Genomic DNA, 24870 nt, shown 5'->3' with positions numbered 1-24870 from the left:
CGTCTGAAAAGAGGAGAAAAGTGCCAAGAAAGTCTGCTTTGTTTGTCATCAAAATCCCTTTAACTGCACAGTGATGCAAGATTGGAGCGTATGCATCATGCCTAAGGAATACTTGCCTCAGAATGTATGCTGTAAGATTGATGTGGGGGATCTGTAGCCCTCTAGATATTGCTGGACTACATACAGCATGTATCATTCCTAACCCTTGGCCATGCTGGCTAGAGTTGGAGTTGAGCAACACCTGCATGGGCACAGATAGTTTTCCTTTGTTTTCCTTTTTTTTCCTAATTTGCTTTCCTTTAAAAGGATATCTCTTGCCCCAAGTGCAAGAGTGCTTAATCCATGCAAATAAATGATGACAGCGGTGACAACAGGTAGAATTTGTGAAAGTTTCTGCCATATTGTCCACAAAATTCCAACAAAGAGTTGTTTATTTAGCAGGTAATAATATAGCTGTTATTATGAAGGAAAATCAGAATGCATGTCTTCAGTTTACACCTCTGCTTAATATTCAGGGTCCACTGGGTTTACGCTGAATTTGGGAGGCACAGCTGCTCCAACCACAACGGTATCCACAGGACTTTCTCTTGGAGGAGCCTTAGCTGGTTTAGGAGGGACACTCTTCCCAAATGCAAGCTCAGCTACAGGTGACAAGCCTTTTATATGCATCCACCTCCTCAGATTTGTCCAAGATGTGCATCTTATCAAGACTGTTGAGATACTGTGTGTTTTGCTAATCCTGTCGTGCTAGAACTAAGTAATTGTTCCTCGTCCTTTATTTTGAAGTGCTTGGGTTTGTGGTCATATACATTAACAACAAATAAATTAACAGCATCACTTGCTGTGTTCCTTTCTGAAAAATTAGAAATACTTTGGGGCTCAAGGTCAACTGAGAGTTCTCAGTAGTTATGTTGCTTTCTGAGAGTTTCTGAGATCAGTGAATCAAGGATGAACCTCTGCCCACCTTAGAGCTTGGAATAACAGCTACATAGTTGGGTGTTGATGTTTCTCAGAAGATATCTGAAGCTCACAGCCTTATCCCTACCATTTTTGGCTGGACGGCAGAATTGATGATGAGCACAAATTTTGGTTGTCTACACATACTACAAGTCTTGTTTTCACCACATCTACATATGGGTTCTAGCTGGTGAATGTAAACATAACATGCCTTTGGTTTTCACTACTGGCAATTCATTGAGGATATATTGCTTCAAAAATGTTATATTGCTTCAAAAATGTTATATTCAGACTATTTTCAATACTGATACATGACAATAAGAAGTCTCTAATACAGTTGATGGATTACTTGCAGGGCTCGGACAGAATGCTTTCGGTTTGACTCTAGGGGCGGCTGCAGCACCTGCTACTACAGTTAATGAAGGTCTGGGTGGCATAGACTTCAGTAGTTCTTCAGATAAAAAGAGTAAGTTTTTGTGGACGCAGCTTGGAAAAGTGTTTCTCCAAGAATACTTACTAGGCACTGGCTTTTTTCTGTAACTGCATGGGGACTCATTAAAACAACAAATTCTAAATTTTTCTTTTTACGTATGAAACTATTTAATGAAACTAACTGCTTTGATTCTACTGCTTTGGGATTTTGGTGCCTGGTACTGAGACTTGTGTTCCCAGTTGCCCCACAGTTCACCAGTACTGTCCATGTCAGTACTCCATACACCATACTCCATACACCAGCAGTAGGGAATTTTTGTTCTGGCCAAATTTTTTACAACCAGGCCATTTCCCCAAATCTGCAGCCATGTCATTTCTGATATCATGGTAGAGGCAGGTGTGGAGCAGGTAGAGGCATGGCTGGATCAGCTGCCTGCACACCTGAAACCTGCAAAAAGCAGGATCCAGCTCTTTGTGCACCAGTTGATGCACAGAAAATTCAGTTACAGGTAGGTAGCCGTGTTGGTCTGAGTCGAAGCAAAATAAAAAAATTCCTTCAGTAGCACCTTAAAGACCTTAAGACCAACTAAGTTTATATTTTGGTATGAGCTTTCGTGTGCATGCACACTTCTTCAGATACACTAGAAACAGAAGTTCTGTTTCTAGTGTATCTGAAGAAGTGTGCATGCAGTTGGTCTTTAAGGTGCTACTGAAGGAATTTTTTTATTTTACAGAAAATTCAATTCTGCTTGGTTCAGGTGCTCAAGTGCGTTCTCCAGGAAATCCTCTCACATAGCCTAACTCTGCTTGGTCACTTCTCCTCCTCCTCCCCTCCCATATACTTTTCCCCTGTCTTTATCTCCGGCTGAAGCTCCTGTTACAGCGTGGATGGGGAACTTGTAGCCCTCCACATGCTGTTGAATTACAGCTCCTATTATCCCTGAATATTGGCTATGCTGACTGACCAATGGGAGTTGTAATCCAACAGTATTTGGAGGGCCATACATTCTCCATCCTGCAGCATTTGAAACTATGTCTAGAGCCCTGTAGAATGGATAATAACAGTGGTTTTAAAATACCAGGTTATTTTTGTTAGAGAATTGCTGTGTTTTTTGTTTTTAAATTACACTATTTAAAATCTGAATTTAATGCAGACGTGTTAGTCTGTACTCCAAAATAAAATAATTACTACCTATCAAAATATGCTTTGAAAACGTGTGACCTGAGATTGGTTAAATGACACTAACAGTGCAGTCCTACCCGTATCTGCTGACCCTTAAAGTAAAACAAGTCAGGGAACTGGCTGCTGTTTGTTCAATAGTGGTGACCCAGAAGCTAGCACTTTTCCAAATAATATTTGAAGCTTTTAGCCGAGGGTCATAGGGGTGGGTATCCTTTTTAGAAAAGAGAGTCACTAAAGAAACCTATTGATATTTTCATAATTCAAGTTTAGGAGCATGTTTTCATTTATACTAAAAGTTGTAACTTCCTTTCCCCCTCAGGTGACAAAACAGGAACAAGACCAGAGTAAGTGTGTCAAATATTCATAGCTGGAAAAATACCTGTTGGGACTGGGTGCCTCTTAAATGGAAGGCAACCAATAGCTTCTTATTTTATTTATGCAAACATAAATTTCTGTACCGCTAAATATTCTCAAACCAAGATACATAAACTCAATGTTATAAAAAAATACAAAGATCAGAAGAAGATAAAATGGGTCAGATGGAATGGTAAGCTTGTGTGATTAAATGTTTTAAAGTGGTGTCTTAAATGAAGTACAGAAGACGCCTGCCTAATATACAAAGGCAATGAGTTCCACAATATCAGTGCTGCTATGCCAATTACCCCATTCTTATGGCTGCATAACGTATATCACAAGGGACAGTTAGTAATGCTTCTCCAACAGATCTCAAAATTGGCAGGAATGTATGGAGAACGGTGGTCCTTCAAGGAGGCTGGTCCCAAGTTCTATAGGGCTTTATATACTGTAATAACAGACTCTTCGTGTCCGGTCACGAAGAGTCGGACACGACTAAACGACTAAACAACAACAATAACAGTTACACCTTAAATTAGGCCAGATAGTATATTGAGAGGAGATTCTTCATCATTGGTGTTGCATGCTGTCAAGAGCCATAACTTAGTTTCAAGCAACAAAGAAGGACCGAGGAGCACCACCAAGCTCCTAACCTGCTACTTCAGAGACAGTAACCGTGCTCAGAAGAGGCAAGTTGGCCAACCCATGGAGCCTGCATATTGCCAGGATTCAAGCTTAGTTTATTGGCCCTCATCTAGGCTACCACTGCACTTGGACCCTGGCCCAGGGCTTGCATGGCCACACCTGGTTCATGGTGCTTTCCCGATGTTGGACTCCAGTTTCCATCGTCCCTGAGGCTGTTGGGAGTTTACATCAGTGACCCCTAAAGGGTACCAAATTGTTTACACTTAGTGGACTAAACTGATTGGGCTTAATCTTCATGATAACAAGTTAGGATAATGAAGTTGGTGCAGATTTGACTGTGATGTTGTAATTTCCAGAGTGGAAGGTACTGCTTCAAATAGTATGTTCATTCTCAACACTAGTTTCTCATTTCTGCAGGAGAAATATATTTGGGGTTGCTGAGGGGAATAATGAGGTTTTCCAAAACTTTCTTCTTCTGCTTCTAATTAGGGTAGAACATTCAGAAAATTCAGTGGTTAATGGACTTAGTGCAGTTCTTTGCATCTGTGAGGGAGAGCAGCTACAGACAGCCTCCTCCCCTCTTAGGCTCAAGCTCATCTCCCAGCGCCAGTGGGAGCGGGGAGGGGGATGTCTCCAGCGGGGAATCAGGAAGTAGAGGGCATGGCTCGGGTAGGGTATCAGAGCCATTGCTCCGCTCAGGAGAGGAAATGGGAAGCAGGGAAAGCGCGACCAGAAGACCGCTCCCGCCAACGCCGGAATTGCGCAAAAAGCGGCGGGGGCGGAGATTCAATGTTCCCAGGCTACTTTGCTGGAGGAAAATGCGGGAATCTCCACTCGGAGGTTCTGACCCAGACTGACAACATGTACATAGTACTGACTCTGCACTGTAAATAGCTTTCACTAAATAAAAGCATGAAAAGGCAACATCGTGAGGAGTCGTTACTCTAGAGTAGCCGCTACCGCGCCTGTGACAGCATCTGTTGTATTAAATAAAAGCTGCTGCTACTGCTGTTTCGAGAGTGTCATGCTAATAATAATGTACATTTCTGTTGGCAGGGATAGTAAAGCCCTGAAAGATGAAAATCTACCTCCAGTAATCTGCCAGGATGTAGAAAATCTTCAGTAAGTATTTCCTGGGTCCTTGGAATTCCAGATATCTCTTGTTACTGAAACTTACCTTAAAGATGTCTTGGACTAGTAAGAGTACTCTTTTGTTCACAGTTTCAAAATACTTGGTTTTGACAGCTGTGGGTATACTGTTCCACAGATGCTCTGAAGGTACCTCAAGTCTTGCTTACTTGAAGTCACTTCAGTAAAATGTAACTGGTGGGCTGCAGGCTGGAATCAGCCCACAAGGTCCTTCTGTTGGGCCCCTGATAACTCTGTCACAGCCCTAATCCCTGTCCACTCTACTACAGCTTTTCCTGTTGTTCGGTGATGTGAGGAGAGTTCTCTTGGGAGAGGGGAAGATGACGGAAGGGGAAGGCTTAAGCTTCTCCCCTCTTTGCGGTGCCTCTCCCCAGCACAGCTCAGATCTGAGATTGCAGTTCAGGAATGGGAAGGGTGGAACTTGCTTTTCCATGCTTTGCGTTAAGAAAAGGCACTGAATTGGCCATGGAAAAAGAGGTGTGTGTGTGAGAGAGAGACAGAAGAGGATGGGGGAGAGGGGGCTTTGTTGTGTTTGAGATGTGGAGTGTGTGTGTGCGTGTGCGTACACACACACACACACACACACACACACACACACACTTTATCCCCAAACTACCATCAGTACGCAACCCTGACTACTGTCCTCTGAGATTTCCCAGCTCTGGGGAGAGAGAGGTTCCTTAGTCCTGCAGTAGTTCTGAAGAGCCGGGGTTGGGGTCATTGCATGGATTAATTCTGTCTTCTGATTTCTCCTCTCCCAGGAAGTTTGTAAAAGAGCAGAAGCAGGTCCAGGAAGAAATTAGTCGAATGTCCTCCAAAGCAATGCTCAAAGTGCAGGAAGACATTAAAGCTTTGAAACAACTTTTATCAGTCGCTGCCAGTGGATTACAGAGAAACACTCTTAATATTGATAAGCTGAAAGTGGAAACTGCTCAGGTATAAGCAAATCTGATGGGAATCACTGCTAGCCTAAAGCGAGTAAAAATGATAATATTCCCATCCTCTTGGAAAATGCAGGTCTGCTTGCCTAACAGCTGTGCTGGGCATTCCTTGATTTGAAGCAGCTGAGAACTTTGTTTACCATACAACTGTAACAGTATAATGTTTGCTGTCCTGAAAGGTTTCCGTTTTAAAGAAAACATCACTTGGTATCTGGCATTGTATCATATCTTCCCTCTCCTGTGCTTTCCCAGTAGAGTTCAATAGGTCTAGTCTTTTCCAGCTCCCATCTATTAGGTTTTTGAAGCCTCTGGGCAAAAAATTATTGCAGTGGTCTCCAATTAACTAAGTGCTGTGTTCCCTTTGTTTTTCAAAACCTCTGGTCTAAAATTATAGTCTGATTTGTAATCACCTTCCATCCCCTCACCCCATCCCCATAGTAATGAACATGGTAAAGTTCATCCTTAAGATATTAGCTAATTAAATTATCAAGAATAAATTGTTCAGTGAAACAGGTGTGTCATTTTATTGAACTTCAAAAATTACAAGAGCCATTTTTTCCACCTCATGTTTTCGTAGGAGCTTAAAAACGCTGAAATAGCATTAAGAACACAGAAAACGCCACCTGGCCTTCAACATGAAAATTCAGCACCAGCAGAGTGAGTACAGCCTTGCATGTCTTGCCTATACTAAGTGTTTTTATATTGCATGTTGTATAGTTAGTTATATATTTTATACGGGTTCAAGCCTTATATTGGATATGGGTTTAATATAAAATACGCTTTTGTATCTGCATGGTTGGTTCACTCAGGCTGTCCTGTACCTCATGCTACAATTCTGCACAAGGAAAGTAAACTAAATCCGAATGTATTATTTTGCTTCCACAAGCAGAGTATGATCATTGCTATGAAGCCTTTGCAGAGATATGCTCGGGACTATTTCTGTTTTGTGGGACGCGGGTGGCGCTGTGGGTTAAATCACAGAGCCTAGGGCTTGCCGATCAGAAGGTTGGCGGTTTGAATCCCTGTGACGGGGTGAGCTCCCGTTGCTCGGTCCCTGCTCCTGCCAACCTAGCAGGTCGAAAGCACATCAAAGTGCAAGTAGATAAATAGGTACCGTTCCAAGCGGGAAGGTAAATGGCGTTTCCGTGCGCTGCTCTGGTTCACCAGAAGTGGCTTTGTCATGCTGGCCACATGACCTGGAAGCTGTACGCCAGCTCCCTCGGCCAATAATGCGAGATGAGCGCTGCAACCCCAGAGTCAGTCATGACTGGACCTAACGGTCAGGGGTCCCTTTACCTAATTCTCTTTTGCTTATAGTTCTAAGGGATCAGCCTTCTGAGCTTCTTTCAAATACATACCAAAGGGTGTAATAGTTTGATTCTGGCTCGACTGATTTCTCACTGTATTGGAAGGTGTTTCCTGAGAAATAACTAGTGTTTTCCCTTTTAATTAGGGACATGATTTGAATATGGCCAAAATAATTTAGCTGGGTGGAAAGACAACTTCTTTAAATTGTCTTTTAAAAGAAAAGGTTACTGTAATATGGTAGGCTTTCCTTGGCTTTGTTAACAGGGGGTGTATATAGAATCATGGAATTGTAGAGTTGGAAGGAACCATGTGCTTCATCCAGTCCAACCCCCTGCAATGCAGGAATCTTTCTCCCAATGTGGGGCTTGAACCCATGACCCTTGAATTAAGAGTCTCACGCTCTACTGATTGAGGGAACTCGACTTCTCCTCTCCCACTCGTGATTAAGAGCAGTTAGTGTGTACACAGGTTATGGGGGGGGGTTATCCTGCTTTTCAGCAGAAAAGGCTTCAAGAGCAGCTTATATAATTAAAATAAGACAGTTCCTGCCCACAAGCTGACCATCTGAAAGACTTGACAAAAAAGAAAAAGGAATTGGGCAGAAGAAAAAGAAAACAAGCAAATTCATGCACCATTTCTGAATTAAACATGAATACTTTCTGTAGAGATCTTTATTCACTCTCGTCATTTAAATGCTCTAAAATATACTTAATTTAGCTACTTCAGGATCTTGGTTGAACAGTTTGAAGTACAACTGCAGCAGTACAGACAACAAATTGAAGAACTGGAAAACCATCTTGCCACCCAGGCAAACAATTCCCATATAACCCCACAAGGTAAAAGTAGTGATTTCACCATTTCCTTAATTGCTATGTCATACCGCACTTTTCACATCTGGCAGACTCGCAGGGATTTGTTTTCAGATGTTGCCAAGACAGTAGAACTTGGAGACCCCTTAGTGTCGGTTTGATTCCAAATTTAGGGCTGAAGATACAGAAGCTAACATAATTGCTGGGATCCATAAGGTGGGTTCACACACCCAGGGGAGGGCTGGCACCAAACATTACTTTTTTTTCTTGCAAACTACCTTCACAACCCAAGCATTTTTAAAAATCTGAGTGAGATCCCCCCAGGATCCCCTTGGCCAATGTTCCGCGTGAAGAGAGGCTTAGAGGAGGTTTGAGTCTGTTTACATGTTTCACTATTATTTGAGTTCCTATATCACTACATTGAGGATTTTGTATCATATGTCTCAAGTGTGTACGTTAGTTGAAATGATGGCCTAAGACTAAACTTCTTGTTTCAGAAAGAATTAATCTTGCTGATAAAACATCAAAAGGACTGTCACCTCCGTTCTCTGTATGTTTAGAGACAGCTTTTCTTCCCCCATCATATTTTGACAAATCCCCACAGCTTCCTTAATGCGGTGGTGGGATGCTTGTGGTAGCTTTATGGCAAATTACATGGTTTCGCTGTGATTTATATTGCAATGTGACTTGATTTTCAAATTTTCCTGTCTTACAGATTTATCCATGGCTATGCAGAAAATCTATCAGACATTTGTAGCTTTAGCTGCACAACTTCAATCAGTACATGAAAATGTGAAGGTAAAGATTGCTTTATACAGTAATGTAAAATTGTGACATGAGTATCTGTATGTTGATGAATTGTTCTGGCTCCTAGTTCAGACTGCAGTGCCTTTTTACTTCCTGCATTGTTGTATCTTTTAAATTACTTTCTTCTTTTTGTTTTGAAATGGAACATGTTGCTGAAATGTTCCTTTAGGGACTTTAAAGCTAGGAGTTTTGAAAATTTTCCCCAAAGGTCAGACAGTTAGTCTAGTAGCTGTTTCCTGATGGCTTGCTAAATTCATAACGCGAAGTTTTTAAATTCTGAGAATCATGGCCTTCAGAGGCACTGTTTCTTTTCATGGTGCTCCAGTTACCAGGTATCATTCAAAATAGTACTTGATAATCTTGAATAGTCTTACCGTATTTTTCGCTCCATAGAACGCACTTTTTCCCTCCCAAAAAAGAATGGGGAAAGTCCGTGCGTCCTATGGAGCAAAGGCTCTCCTCCCCCCCCCCCCACGCATGTGCGCTCTGCGATCCCTGCAGAGGCTTAGGATGGAAGTGTGCAGCTTCCTTCCCAAGCCCCCCTCCCTCCCTGAACCCACGCCCCCAGGCTCCCCTGAGGGAAGGCAGCATCTCTCTCCCTGACCCCACACCCCCAGTCTTCCCTCCATGAAAGTAGCATTTACGGTATTACTACTTGGGAGGAGGAGGCAGCAGCAGCAAGATTAACATTTGGGGGCGCCCCACAGGCAACACCCTCCCTCCGCCACTGGTCTTGTGGGGACAGTAGTGCCTTCCTTTGCAGAAGTGTGAAATTTGAAGAGCGGCTGTGGTTTCGTCCTTGTGTTGTGTACAAAGGTGTGAAGTAGGTATGTTTGACTTTAAATGAGAATTGAATCAGTTTTCTCCCTCATTCCTCCCTCATATGAAAGCCCCCAGAGCTCTCTGCAATGAACAAAAAGGAAGAAAGTCCCACTTCTTTTGGCTTTATTAAAATAATTGTGTAGGTCCAAACCATACAGTCCTTTGATCTAATGGACTCAATGTGAGAAGCTCATATATTTCCATTGCCTGCCCTCCTTACTAGGGGATAAAGTCTCTCTTCATTTGTTAATGACAGTGATGGTGGTTCTTAATGTCAACATTGACTGCTGTTCACTTTCCATGGTTGAAATATTATTCTGATATACTGGTACAGTGGTGCCTCGGTAGATGAAATTAATTCGTTCCAGGACTAAATTCGTCCTACGAAAATTTCGTCTAGCGAGGCACTGTTTCCCATAGGAATGCATTAAAAGTCAATTAATGCGCTCCTATGGGCTCCGGGGGGAACTGGTGGCGGCGGCGGCGCTTGTTCTCTTGGCTCGGGGAAGGCAAGCAGGCGCTTCCCCGAGCCAAGAGAGCAAGCGCCGTTGCTGCCAACGACAGAGCCGGATCGGACGAAGCTTCAGAAGCTGGATCCGGCTCTGTTGGGTGGGGTGGGGGAAAGGCGAAGGAACGATCCTGCGCCTTTCCCCCACCTCTGCCAAGCCCCATGCCGGCGAGAAGCGTCGAGAACGTCTTCCCCTGCCGCCGCGTCTTGCCTGCCTCCCCCGAAATGGAGCGCGGCCTCGGAGACCTCCGAAACCGCGCTCCATGCCGGCAAGCGGGGGACACCTACCTAGCCCGCCCCCTTGCCTTCGCCAAGAAAGCGCCGCCTCGGCGAAGGCAAGCGGGCGGACACCTAGTTCCTCCCCCGCTAGACCAGCGAAACACAAAGAGGAACCAGCTGCAGCAGGGAAAGAAGGCAAAGGGAGATCAGCTGAGAGGCGGTGACAGCTGTCAGCACCTCTCAGCTGAGCTTCCTTTGCCTTCTTCCCTTGCTACAGCTGGTTCCCCTTTCGCTAGATGAATGCCCTGATTTTCTGATCGGAGGTTTTTATGGCCACGCTTCGCAAGACGAAGCGGTGGCCATAGAAAATCTCGTATAGCGAGACAACCTCCGATCAGAAAATCCTTTCATTAAGCGGAATTTTCGTCTAGCAGGGCATTCGTCTAGCGAGGCACCACTGTAGTTTATTACCGGTTAAATAGTTAGTACATTTGATTCAGAATATTTTTTTCCCCTTGTTTTCCTCCTCTAAAAACTAAGCGCGTCCTATGGAGTGAAAAATAAGGTATTTTTGGAGTGGAGCTGATGCCTGTCTTCATTTATTGTGAGGTAGCCAGATATTTACAGTAGGTGTCGCTATACACCTACTCGACATGTAAACTAGGGAAACCAAGGATTATTTCTTTTGCTGGTAACGTACTCTATTCTGTCGCCTGCTGTGTTGATATCTACTGTGAGTTCAGCAAGGGAAGTCCTAGCTAGTTTTGTTGTAGAAACATATTTATAAAAATTCTCTCTTGGCTTTTACAATAAACCAATTCAAGGTGACTTGCAGTAGTAAAACAAAATATAACTAATGCAATTAAACAAAAAAGATAAAACAGCAGTCCAGGAGATGAAAGGCCATTAAAACATCTTGCATACAGTGGTACCTCGACTTACGAACGACTCGACAACCGAATTTTTTGACTTACGAATGGGGCATAAAAAATGAAACCGCAAATTTTTAGATAGTGTTGCTTCGACGTACGAATTTTTCCAACTCTACAAGTCTTATGATTCTATGGCAAACCTTTGAAAATCATACGATCAACTAAGATAGCCTTTGCTGTCTTTTTCAGATGCTCAAAGACCAGTATCTTGGTTACAGAAAAACCTTTTTGGGGGATGCTGTGGATGTGTTTGAGGCAAGGCGAGCGGAAGCAAAGAAGTGGCAGACGGCCCCACGTGTTACTACTGGACCGACCCCTTTCAGCAGCATACCAAATGCCGCAGCCGTTGCCATGGCTGCAACACTTACCCAGCAGCAACAGCCTGCTACAGGTCTGAGTGCATTCAAGTTATAGCTTTTAGTGTTAACACAAATGGTAAACTTGTATGATGTTTTATATAAGGTCTTCCTTTGTGTTGGAATTTTTTTAAAAAATTGTGAGTAACAGTTCATCAAAACGTAGGTAATAGAAAATGCAGGATAGACTTAGCAATAATTATATACCCAGTATTTAATCTTGTGGTTTTTTATTTGTAGTAGCTTGTTTACTGTATTACTCAACCCTTTCGAATGTGAGTCTTTGTCATCTCTGAATACACGTAGGAGAGCTTATCTCTAAAATTATGACACTATTGTATAAACTTTCAAATTTGTTGGGAAATCCTAATTCAAATTAGTTTTCCATTATAGCACTTTGTAATTTGAAATATGCCTCAAAAGGTAGACGAATGTAAGGACCATTTAAAATATTAAGAGAGTTGCTTAAAGTAGTTCAGAACTGTGTATAGAAATATGGGTGGGGGTAATTGAGGTGTTGATCAAGGGGGAGCAAAACATGGGTAGAAATTAAAAAACTTGGGGATGGAGATGTTGATTCCACTTCATAAAATACTCCAATAAGATATCTTATTGACTGACATATGGCAGTCTAGGTGCTTGAAGTGAGAAGCTAGGTGGCTGCTTCTTTTAAAGTGCCTACCTTCCAAGGAGTTCTGCAGATCTCAGAAACTCTGAAACTAGATGACTTTGCCTAAACATGGGTCTGAGCCCATGTAGCCGTCTCCCTTCTGGACATATCAGAGAGTTTCCTTGGCTCTTGGTGTCCTGTCTCCATCAACCACACCTTTGCGTTTCTGGTGCTGGGTAAAAAGCAGCGCAGAGCATTTCTAACCTAGAGAGGTATTAAATGAGGTGCTGCTGTTGTAAGTATTGGGGTCTACAGGGTATTTCCAGCTTTAACACACAGTTAACTGTTGACAGCCGGATACTATAATAAGTGAATCCAAATAGAACATGAGATCGAAAGGACTGCTACATCCTACTAGCTTACTGTAGCAATGTAATTTAATCTTTTCCTAGAAGGTTGCCGAAGTATGACAACTTTTGAATGCTTTCCCCAGTTGTTGTTGTTGTTGTTTATGGAGGGAGGTTTGAATCTGATCTTTAACTACCATAGTCCTCTAAAACCTTTAAAATCTTTTCCCAAAGCTGTTGAAGCAATGCTGCTTGTAAAATAAGGGGAAAGCACCTTACCTGAAGCCTGGTAGGAAACTTCTCTCGGAATCCAAAATATCCTTCCTTGAAAGCGAAATCCATTGCTTCAGTGGAGCCTGCTTCCGTGGAAGTGTGTGATGGATTGCTGCAAGTGGGGTGGATCTGAAGGACTGTTTAGTTTCGATTTTCTTTTGCACTTCGGTAGAGTAAAGCATAGAACAGAGCTTCTGTGAGTGGGAGGCAGCTGCCCCCTTACAGAACAGAAAAGGCACCTTTTGTACCCAACCTTTTGTCTTTCTTCTAGTACAAAGGCAGCAAGGTAGGGAAGCGAGTATTTGAATTTGTGCCATCGCTGTAAATTGTATTAGGCCTTGAAAACAGAAAATTGCAAAAAAGAAAAGAAAAAAGGAGGCCATTAATTTGGAGGTGCAGCTGATAATGTTATAGCAGTGTATCCTAAATGGCATAGCTGTAGATAACTGTGAATATTGAAAGTGTCGACAGAATTTGGAAGAGCTGTAGCTCAGTGGGCAGAGCATACGCTTGGCATGCAGAGGTTCTAAGTTCAATAAAGGTTGAGGTTTTTGGGCAGCAGGGTTAGTAAAGGCCTGAGACACTGGAGACTCGCTGCTAGCCAGACCCATTTGGAGCATTGGTTCAGAAGCCGCGGCTGTGTGGTTTCCCATCGAAAGTAGCCAAGAGGTCGCAAAAGGTATTGCTCATTCTGTGAACAAACTGGCTGTCTTCTTCGATTTGTGTTAAAGAATTTTCTGCAACTTAAATGTTAGTGAGGTCTGGTATTTGTGAAGATTCTTGTATTTATGACATAGGGGAGTTTCCCTGGAATAGAAAAATAAACTCCCCTGAAGAATGGCAGCAGAGGCCGTAGGGTTGGGTTTTTTTGGGGGGGGGGTTGTGTTGGGTTTTTTTTACAATCACGCTCCTTTCAGAAGTCAAACATTCAGTGTTAATGAGTTTTGCCAGCTCTAGGATATTTTCTTAACTGGAAACAAATGCCAGTGAAATGGTTCAATAGCTGGGAATAATGGTGACTGCTCCACTGTAGCAGAGCACCTCACATTGTATTAAAGCTGTTTAGCCCTAGGTAAAGTAGGAATTAAAATAATTTATTGTCTCCTTTGATAGCTGTGTCATCAAGACGTTTTCAGGTAAAAATAGTTTAGTGTAGTTACTGCCTTAAGTGTGTGTTGCTACTAAGCAATCAAGATTTTGATTGGCTTACCTAAAAAGCACTTTGCCTTGCTGTGTTCCAACACCTTCTAGCACCGATTACCCTAACATGTTACCCTCCAGATGCTGTTGGACTCATCTATCTCCCATCAGTCCCGACAGGCCTGGTCAATGATGACGGGACTTGTAGTCCAGCAACATTGGGAGAGCACAGCATTGGCTACCCTGGTTTGTTGTGTCATTTGACTCTGCAAAGGGTGCAATCGCTGGAATGAATGCCTGTCCAAATCATAACACTTCATAGGACCCTGTGCTTGAGCTAGTTGTGTAGTTAAATTCCACTGCCTTGCCACAAATTGAAGCTAAGCTAGGGTTAATTCGCTCCTATTTTGAAATAGGCTTAGGCAATTTTGGTTGCACCTTTATTGTCTGTACGAAGAGACTTGAGCAATGATATCTTATGAGCCTGGTAGGGAGCGTTGCTGATGTTTACCGTAAACGGGCTCTTAGTAGTGAGCTCTATTTATTTAAACTAAAATTGCTCCTTAGGAGAAATATATATAATTTTTAAAAAATATAATGCAGGTAATTATAGTTTAAAATATTTCATAACATGTGATCCAAAGGTGACAATGTTTACTTACGTGTTTTGGCATGGACTATCTCTAGTGTTACCTAAGTTATGTACACCTAACTTTTAAATGAGAAGTTATTTGGTTTTCTGGCAGGGTCGCATTGATTCGAGATTGCCGTTAAGTTGAAAGTTTGTCAGCTTTAACTATGAAATCCTGGTTTTTCCCTGTAACTTGAATATAGGTCTGTTTTAAAAATCTAGAGCATGCTTTTTATGCAAGCTTGGCTTGGGGGACTTTGGTGTCATCAAACTGGTTAAAGGTCTTCCACCAATGGTGCCTCCTCGGATGGAAAACTGAGACACTTCCTTTAAAAGAGAACACTGGACACTTTTTTTGTTAGAAGCCTAACTTACTTTGGATTGGAATTTTTTAAAGGAGTTGCTAGGTAGAGAGTATATCAATTTGTTTACATCTAGTTTTTATCTGTCAATGCAATGCTTGTTCTATGAAAAGAATAAAAGGTTAGATCCTGGTTAAATTAGTTGAACTTGGTTCCCACTGAAATTGGTGGGATAAATTAGTCAAGACTTCCCTTACTTCCTACTTCTTTCAGTAGAAATTATGTTCAACTGCCTTGGTCTGGATCTGACCCAAAATCTTTAGTTAGTGTATAGTGCATACTTGGAATACAGAAAGAACCTCAACTTGCCAAATAAGTGCTAAGTACTAATTGCAAGTTCACAACTCTAGTTGCCCTTTACAGCATAATTCTACCTTGAATATAACAACCTCATTTTTGCATTGGATCACCTAAGGTCTGGAGATGTTCCTTTCAAGAGATGCAATGCAAAACAGTGCCTTTTGCTTCATATTTGGCTATCTGTTTAATTAGCAGTTGTGAGAACTTGAATCTCAAGTGTTTGTATATTTACAAGGACAGAAGGGGACCATGAACACTGTCTGATTTGTACAATACAGTCTAAAAATTGTCACCAACTATTTTCTTTTCTTTTCAAATGGCAGTCATGGTAGACGAATGTACTGTAATGCAATAACGAGGCAGAAGAACTTGATAAATTTTAATTGGGAAGATAAATATCCAAAAAGGAAAATTGAACCCCTAGAATCCTGAGTATCTTTTCATAAATAAATAAAAAATTTCTGGTAATCATATTGCCAGTTGTCCTTTACTAGCATGCATTAGATTCATTGCAGGAATACACAAATATGAAGATGCAGGCACAGTATTTGAACTTGACAAATCATTCAAGTTTAACTAATGCACTGTTTGCTGTGCTTAAGGGTAGGAATGGTGACTGTACTGTGAAAACTGTTAAGTAGCTTTTTATAAGTTACTAAATTAACCTCCAGATATTTTGTTATAACTTATTTATAATGAGGGGCTGGTACACAGTTCCCTCCCCCTACCCACCCACCCCACACAGGACCATGGGTTTAAAATATCCATTTAATCTCAGCATATAAACATGGATTTTGGCAGTGTGCATATGTAGGGAAACCACTGTCTCTAATCTTCTAAATGATGTTAGAAATTTCTGAATCTGAAATCTTGAATGTATTGGTTAAGGTACACATCTGTGCCTTTTCTGTAAATGTTTATTTAAGCAGGCAAAATGGTTGTAAATGTAGCAAAGTTCTAACAACTCAGTAACTATCATTTTTTGTGTGAACCAGTTTTAATTGTCATGTTTTGACTTGCTCTAAAATGATCAATAAATTTAATAAAACAAAGTCATTGTCTTGTGTTTTATCAACTTCTTTCACTTTGTTTTTGGTGGCGTTTTTTTTTAAAGAGCTTGGATAAAATACTCAAATGAGTATTTAATAACATTTGTAACGTGGTTATTTTAGTCATGTTCTATAAAGCTTGATTTTTAAAGAATCACTTCTAGCTGCTTGTAGGATATTCAGATATAATTCCAGCAAGGAGCAGAAATTCTAACTTACATGCTGAGTTGTCATAATATCATGGTTTCATGCTGTGGCATAATATACTAGGCTTACCAGTAGTTTCATCTTTTATTGCATTTCGTATCTTAAGAAATTACTGATTCAGATGCTAAGATAGTTTGGGGAGGAATTATAATGAAAGTCTGGGTGCTTCAGAAAGCATTTGTTAAGCTGTGATTATTTACTCTCTTTAATGGAAGGGTTTACGTCATGGATCTCTGTTGCGAAAGAGTAAGGCAAGTTTTGTTTTCATTTTTTTTTTTACACCAGGGCCACAGCCGTCTCTGGGAGTTAGTTTTGGAACGCCATTCGGTTCAGGTATTGGCACTGGCTTGCAATCAAGTGGCTTAGGGTCTTCAAGCCTTGGAGGTACACTTTAACTTTTTCTAATGTTTCACTGAATTACTACTATACAGCACTTCCTGAATTGGACTAGGCAGCACACGTCACCCGTAGAACTAAATTCTTATATGTTTTATGCTAAACAAGCAAGATCACACCCCGTAATCCACATGAATTGATACAAAAGCACCACCACCCTCTGGTTCTGTACTCTCAACTTACCATTTTGGGTTAGAAAGCCTATTGCAATTGCAAGCACCCATTGAGAGAGTGGGACAAATCTACCTTTCTAGTCCTTATTTCCCTATTCTTAGCCAAGATTATTCATTTGCGTTGCCATCTCCATCATGCACCCTTCCACTTAATCTGCCCTGATCTCTATGCTCATTTAGGCACCTGTTTGATAGTGTGAGATCACCAAGACTTTATCCTTAGAATACATCAAGGCATCTCATCTAAACCACTTCTATTTAAACAGACATTTTGTGGGATAGAGATGACTGGTTGCCTAAATGTATATTTAGTCTTCTGTTCTTTTGTGTTTGCACATAGATATGCTTCTATTATTCGACATGTGCCTTGATCGTAGGGGATAGGATGCATTTGGAACCTAAATTAGTGCACGGTTCACAAAAATATAATTTCACTGTTGTCGGTACCAGCTTTTTGGCCTATGCTGTTAATAGGATCTATTCTGGGAATTGGCTGGTTCAACACTTCATCCCCTGTTGCTGATACGCACAGAGAGGTATTACGTTTTTCCATTGTGCCTGAGCAACCATGAGGTTGATAGATCTCTGTGGATACTTTAGAATAGCCACAGCAAAACTCCATGTCAAGCATATGTTGCTGAACTGGTGCACTGGCAAATTTCCCTTGAAAAAATTACCCCTTTGCCATCTCCTGGTCTTTAAAGTCTGCACATATTCCGTGTGTGTGTAAATACTAGTTATTGTGTGAGTATGTACAGGAAATCCATGGAGAAAAGGAGAATAAACCTAACGCTGTTAGAAATGTAACAAGAAGCGCTGGTGAAGATACCCCACCATATAAAGTAGCTGAGATTAGCTGCAAGAATAGAATAGCAAACTGAGAGGTGCAAAAAGCAGTGAAAGGATATCAAATCTTTTAAAATTTGCATGACATGCAGTGTACTACTTTGCCATTTGTGTTAGGTTTCGGTCATGATTCTCCCTTCACCTCCCGTTTCCAGAAATGGAGGCATAAGCGCAGCTCTCTGTAGTTTCTGAGTATACGTATTCCTGTTGCTCAGTAAACTACCAGCCCTATGTGGTGGGAGCAGGTGGAGTGTGAAACCGGCCTTCCTGAAGATTCTTGCCAGGTTATTGCTATTTCCAGCAATGGGAGATGCTCCACCCATTTATTGCCCTAAGTGGAAGTGTGGGAGTTGAGATGCAAGACTTCCTTTCCAGCCATGTTTGGGGAAGAAGGTGGGTGTTTTATTGCCTCCTTAGTAGGAAGGCTGATGTAATCTTATGCATGCTTGCTTGAAAGCAAGTCTGCTGAAATCATAGCAGTATTCTATTTTCTTACAAGTAAATTCTATAAGTGGAGGTAGAACCCTTGTCTCCCAAAGCAGAACGTTGCCTCTCTACCACAATTGGAGGGAATCTTACTTATTATTTACTCAACCTTGGGTTTGACAAGAATGCCAAACTACCTTCTATGTCTGCCACCAAATGTCTAGTCCAACCCACTGCCTTCTGCAAACGCATCCAGGTTTGACAAGGTTAGTCCTTTAACTTAATCAGTTGAACCTACTATGCATCACGTTTCCCTAACTTCCCTAATCTATTAAGAGCAATTGAAGAATGTGTGTCTGCCTGCAGACTTTTCTATTTAAGCAGACTTAATAACGAAGTCTCATGCAGATAAACCCCCTTTTTAACCTGCCCGTGGCAGTTCAATAACAATAGCTCCAATGCTGCAGAGGATATGTTGAAAAGACATTGTGGAAGGTCAATTCTTGAAAGCAATCTAGCCCTCTGTGTATCTTAACGTGTGTTCCCTGTCTTCACTATTGTTCCACTAGGGTTTGGAAGTAGCTCTGCTTTTGGAAGCAGTGGCACGGGTGCACCATCTTTTGGATTTGGAGCTGCAAATAAGCCTTCAGGAAGCCTTAGTGCAGGTTTGTTCTGTTCTGAGTGTTCAGGTATTATAAGTTATGAATACCTAACGCATGGCATCCACCTTAGTCATTGCATTAAAATCTTCTGTTGGTGGAAATTATAGTTTTCAGAATGGTATTGGAAGCTCCCACCTGTGGAAGGATAATTTAGTAGATTTAAAAAGTGTTTTTCATTTCCTTCTCGCAAGCTCAGTAGTGCAAACCCATAGGCCCTTCCAAGGGAACTTTGGGCTTGCTTTTCTCAAACACTGTCTACCTCAATGCTGCATAGTAAATCTTTCGAAAACGAGGAAAATTTGAATGGCATTGTAGGGTATGATACGATAGATTTGCTACTTAAAAGGAAAAAGTTAGCTCAGCAGCTTTATAGAGACAGGTGATGAGCTAGCTCAGGCATCCCCAAGCTTCAGCCCTCCAGATGTTTAGGACTACAATTCCCATCATCCCTGACCACTCGTCCTGTTAGCTAGGGATCATGGGAGTTGTAGGCCAAAACATCTGGAGGGCCGCAGTTTGGGGATGCCTGAGCTAGCTGTATGAATGCAGCCTTACCTTTGGTTGGAATGCAATTTTGCATACTAGCTTGTTTCATAAGCACCAATTGCTGCCAGCTCATATAATGCTAACTAATCTAAACCAGTTATTTTTCCAAACCACTTGCACACCTCTCAGTGAAGCATTGGCTTATGACAATTGTTTTATACCTCTTAATTGTAGTCAGGCAGTTACTTTAAAAGGACTTGAAGTATCTGCTGCACTTTTGGGGTTAAGAGTTGTACCTAATACGTTTCCCAAACTGGGTACCCCTTAGGGTGGGTAAGGTCAGGTTTTGGGATTATGTAGTCTTTACATACAAACCACTTAAATACAAAAGTAGCCCTATTGGAATAAGCTTAAGAATTTAACTGCACCTGCAGAATCAACTACCCTCACTATAGACTCTTCCTCCCCGCCCCACTGAATGTAAATATGATGTTTAATCAAAACACCTTTCCTTGAAGGTATTGTAAGCTAATTGGCTATCACCATCAACTCATGGTTGCTATGTTAATTCGATTTCCAGCATAATTATTAGCTTCCTTGGATTGAATAGAAAATGCTTAACAACTATTTACAACATGTGCAAAGAACTTTTTCTCATCAGGTAGCTTCATAGACTTGCTCCTCACTTCATGTTATTGATTTATTTACAGTTAGAATATTTCTAATCCGTCCTTCATTAAAAGGTTTCCAGGGTGGTGTGCAGAAGGGTGAATAAAATTAATTTTCACAACATACAAATAGAATTTCAAGCCAACCAATAAATGTAACAAAGTAAAACAAAGCTAAAAACAGAATACCACACAATTCCAAAAATCATTTAAAATGCCCTAGGCAAATGGGAAAGGCTTAACTGAAAACCAAGTAATATCAGTGCCAAATGTTCCAGACTGGCACTCTGACAACCTCCTTTGTGAAAGCATAACATACCTCTGCTAAAGGCAGTACTATCCAGATTTAGTTTTTCTCTTTAAATATCTTAGTTTTTCAGGACATGCCAGGTCCTGTTTTCTGGACTCATCAGAAAGGAAGAGGGCTTCTCTTCATGGTAGAAGGGTTCTAATGTGCTGCTTCGTTTAACACCTGGTTCTCTCTAGTAACAGCACATAAGGCCTAAGGTTTCTTAGTCCCAGTTACTGGGATAAGAAAGGCTTCTGTTTTTGTTTTTCTAAATTGAGCTGTTGCCATTCCTTTTCTGTTGTCTGGCCAGATATACTTGTATATGCAGGTGATCCCAGTGTCTGGCTCAGGGGCACAATATGTAATTGGCTTTGCCCCCTGAGATGCCAGTTTCCATTTAGCATGACCACCCCACCACTAACTTTGCACCTAGCTCCAGCTGGTGTACCTGTCGGTTCTACTAAAGAAAAGAAAAAAGTAGATCCCATAAGCCCTGATGTCTGTCCATGCCTGGTTTAAAGAACCAGAACTTGCTTATGACCTGCCTGAAATTTATTCCACAGCTTCAGTACAGTAGATTGTCCCTAGCTGCCTTAGCTAGGAGACTGATGTGACCACAGCATCTCTCACGTGCAAATATTTTCCCCTCCTCTACAAGGCTTTGGCAGTTCGAGCACATCTGGGTTTAACTTCAGCAATCCTGGCATCACGGCATCTGCTGGCCTGACTTTTGGGGTGTCCAACCCAGCCTCTGCAAGTTTTGGCACAGGAGGACAACTTCTCCAGCTGAAGAAACCCCCAGCTGGGAACAAGAGGGGGAAAAGATAAATGTGAAGGCGGGGGGGCGGGGCGGGCTAGGGTCAGAGAAAAGGGACATTGGCATAAGTCATCCGGAGGGGAAATCTATTTTTTTAAGCTGATATATAGTAGGTGCTCTGTGTCCTTGGAGATTTATAACATTTTGCTACTTCTTCCCATTCTGGATTATAAAACGTAATTGTAACAAACAGCTATTTTTTTGGTGACTCAGAACTCGCGTAAGAATCCTTTTTTGTGGGGGGGGGGGATCATAGTTTTTAGATATGCACTTCATTATTAAGAAACTGTGTAAAACCATCTATTTAACCTAAGATTAGTAACAGGATATTTTTGTTAATATGCTTTAAACCATATAGAGAGATGCATATTTAGTTTCCTTGTACAGGTAAAGTATATTCTAGTACAAATGCTTGAGTCCATGTCTTCTGTTTCTTGATATGGCCTTTTTAAAAAAACATCAGGGTGGTTTTGTGAATATGTGTGTAAATATATACAGTATAAACGCACACTCGGATATGTATATGGCTACATACCATGCATTTCAGACCTTGTCTTGTAAGACAGAACGTTTTCAAGTTTGTGTTTTGGGTTCTGTCTCCCCTCCCATGTTGTGGCAGCATATTGGAAAACCAGCTGTAACATTTACTAATGCATGTGAGACATTTTGGGCTGTTTTGTCTGTTTTCCATTTCTGTTTTGTTTTCCATTCAGTGCTTTAAATGAACTGGATGTTCAATGTTAACGTTCTCAGACCGGTTTGGTTCTCAGCTGTGGCGGTGTGTCTTTGCTGTACAGTTGCTCAACATGTGAACTACATGGCTTCAGGTAGATTTTTGGAGCGCTGATGACTGATTAGTTCATTCTGAAACGGCCTTAGTTTTCACAAACAGCTCACACAAGCGGTGTGGTCTCGTGAGAAGAATACATGGGAGTGATATCCTAGAGCAGACAGACTATGCTTCTCTCGTCATTCTGCATGAATTGATGCTTACAGATAGCAAGCATGTTAAGAGGCTATGAAGGGTGGATCACAGCAAGACACTTGAGAGTAAACTACAATATTTCACACAATTACAATAGTACTAGCCTTGCATTAGTTGAGCTGCATCTCCAGCTCAGCGAATGTTTTAAAACAGAAACAACAGGAATATTTATTGCCTTAAATGAGGGACTACAGTTGTAGTCCTTGATCTGTGTTGCCAGCAGAGACCCCATTCACTTGACTGGGGCTTGTGCTAGGCCATCTCTTTTGAGGGCCGGGCTGTAAAATAGCCCATCAGATCATTGCTGTGTGTGTGTGTGTTTGTGTACAGAATTTTTGTGAGGTCTAGCCTTTTTACACAAAGAATATTTTGTATATAACTCCAAGCAGATGATAAGTCATGCACGTATGTATTCTCTGGTTTTGAAGTTGGTTGCTTTCAGGCATTACTATTTTTGTAAGTTCTGCCAGCGTTTTTTCTCTTCGTGCAACAGCAAGTCATCTGGCAAATGTGTGAGTCCTGAATGATGCATTCAGAAGTAAGGGGAATAGCTTACTTAACACAAGTCTTTTCACCTTTATATATGAAGTATGGGCCATTTTTTCTTTTTCTTTTGGAAGGAGGAAGAAATTAAACTTGAAAGAATTAAGGAAAACTTAAAAACAAATTTCAGGCCACAGTTCTGTTTTGAATTCGTATTTGGGCTCCAGCAAAAAAGATGTGCAAACTTGGATGTATGTTAACTGCTTTTTACAATATTAAAATGTTAAAAATTTCTTTGTATATAATTTGTGAACCTATTTTTTTAACTGTGTTGTCTTTGTCCATATGTGCATCTTTTCTGTTCTACAAATAATAAAACTGATTGAAGTGTGATGTGTCAATAATACTTGCATTTATTTCTGGATGCTGCTTTCATTCCTCCTGGGCTGTGATTCCCCCACACATGATATTGGGCTCAGTGGAATATCAGTGTTGCTGATTCAAACAATATGTTTTCTGTTACATAAGAACAATCCTGAATGTTTCCAAGTATGCATTTGTATGGCCAGTGTAACATATGAACCAATCAATTATTTTCTATAGCACCCTTCTGAGGATCGTAGAGCAGTTCACAATATTAAAAACGCAAAATACATAACAGTAACAAAAACAATACACACATCCCCAACAATTTAAAAGGCCATAGATTGTTTACAGTAATTCACCAAAGGCCTGGTTATAGAGAAAAGTTTTTGCCTGGTGCCTAAAGGCATATAATGAAGACACCAGCCAAACCTCCCTGGGGAGAGCATTCCACAAATGGGGAGCCACTGCGGAAAAGTCTCCCTTCTTGTGTTGCTGCCCTCTGGACCTCTCACAGGGGAGTCACATGAAGAAGGACCTCGGGTGATAAACACAGAGTCTGTTCATATGAGGAGAGGCAGTCCTTGAGGTATAGTGGTCCTGAGCCTTTAAAAGGCTTTATAAGCCTCAATCACAATGGACAGGAAAATGCACTGTCGTAATACTTGGAGTTGCTGGTGTTCTTTGTCCATTATATTCACATCCACAATTGTGTTGCTGAAGAACACTGGAACTCCTTGAGTGTGTAGAGAACACCCTGAGTCCTCCCTACACTTAGGAACATTTTACTGATTTGGCACTTGGGTTGGATAGATCCCAATCCAGCATTTAAATATTTTTAAATTTTGACTGCCTCGGTACAATTCTATGCTTCACGTTACTTTTTTAAAATATATATATATTACAGTATAGGGTTGGTATCAGGGATCTGTTAGCTTCTAAGGCATCTCGCATCATACCTTACAACCTTTATTTTTTGTCTTCAGCTCCAAACCTGGATAGATGAATTAAAATACTGAATGATCCGTATCATTTGTTGTTTCAACCACTGGCCCTTACAAAAGATCATGAAAAAGTTACACCTGGTATTGGACGTTTGGTAACTAATACCTTAGGTAAAGGTAAAGGGACCCCTGACCATTAGGTCCAGTCGCGGACGACTGGGGTTGCGGCGCTCTTCTCACTATTGGCCGAGAGAGCTGGTGTACAGCTTCCGGGTCATGTGGCCAGCTAATACCTTGGGTGATAGCTAATGTTAGTCATGAAGTGGAATCCTTATTTGCAGTCTGTATACCCACAGCTAGGGACCCAGGTGGCGCTGTGGTTAAACCACTGAGCCTAGGGCTTGCTGATCAGAAGGTCGGCGGTTCGAATCCCTGTGACGGGGTGAGCTCCCGTTGCTTGGTCCCAGCTCCTGCCAACCTAGCAGTTCGAAAGCATGTCAAAATGCAAGTAGATAAATAGGAACCACTACAGCGGGAAGGTAAACGGCATTTCCATGTGCTGCTCTGGTTTGCCAGAAGTGGCTTTGTCATGCTGGCCACATGACTTGGAAGCTATACGCCGGCTCCCTCGGCCAATAATGCGAGATGAGCGCGCAACCAGAGAGTCAGTCACGACTGGACCTAATGGTCAGGGGTCCCTTTACCTTTACTTTTTATACCCACAGCTACTTCCCCCCGAAATGGTTTACAACATACAGTATCTGGATAAGGAAATGTGATATCTGTGTACTATTTCTATGTAGTTTGTGCAGGAATTCCAAATGGATTGTGTGCTTCAGTGGGATACACACTGAACATATTCTCAACAAAGAATACATTAGCCCTTTACCCCAAGGCTCTGGTTTGTTTTTTACTGAGACCCAGCTACCCTCTCAAGAAATGGTTATAATTTGTATCTGGGTAAGTAAATCAAATGTTTGACTTTTTGTTT

At 41.5% G+C, this 24870-nt stretch overlaps 1 protein-coding gene across 2 annotated transcripts in view; it reads left to right on the top strand.

Annotated features, from left to right (window-relative positions):
• NUP58 (nucleoporin 58) overlaps positions 1-22965 on the top strand; it is a 32111-nt gene extending 9146 nt beyond the window's left edge. The window contains exons 5-16 of one of the 2 annotated variants that reach the window (XM_035114800.3): positions 516-647; positions 1313-1423; positions 2892-2916; positions 4628-4693; positions 5482-5656; positions 6239-6318; positions 7687-7805; positions 8494-8576; positions 11256-11457; positions 16627-16725; positions 18752-18847; positions 20946-22965. In XM_035114800.3, the coding sequence (XP_034970691.2) occupies positions 516-647; positions 1313-1423; positions 2892-2916; positions 4628-4693; positions 5482-5656; positions 6239-6318; positions 7687-7805; positions 8494-8576; positions 11256-11457; positions 16627-16725; positions 18752-18847; positions 20946-21115 (1358 nt within the window). In that variant the 3' untranslated portion in view covers positions 21116-22965. The remainder of the gene's footprint in view (positions 1-515; positions 648-1312; positions 1424-2891; positions 2917-4627; positions 4694-5481; positions 5657-6238; positions 6319-7686; positions 7806-8493; positions 8577-11255; positions 11458-16626; positions 16726-18751; positions 18848-20945) is intronic. The other variant, XM_035114801.3, reaches the window with a different exon arrangement.
• Positions 22966-24870: the final 1905 nt, after the last annotated feature.

The sequence above is a fragment of the Zootoca vivipara genome, chromosome 4 (assembly GCF_965207765.1).
Source record: "Zootoca vivipara chromosome 4, rZooViv2.hap1.1, whole genome shotgun sequence".
In the NCBI taxonomy this organism is placed as follows: domain Eukaryota; kingdom Metazoa; phylum Chordata; class Lepidosauria; order Squamata; family Lacertidae; genus Zootoca; species Zootoca vivipara.
This window is presented reverse-complemented; position numbering and strand designations above follow the sequence as displayed.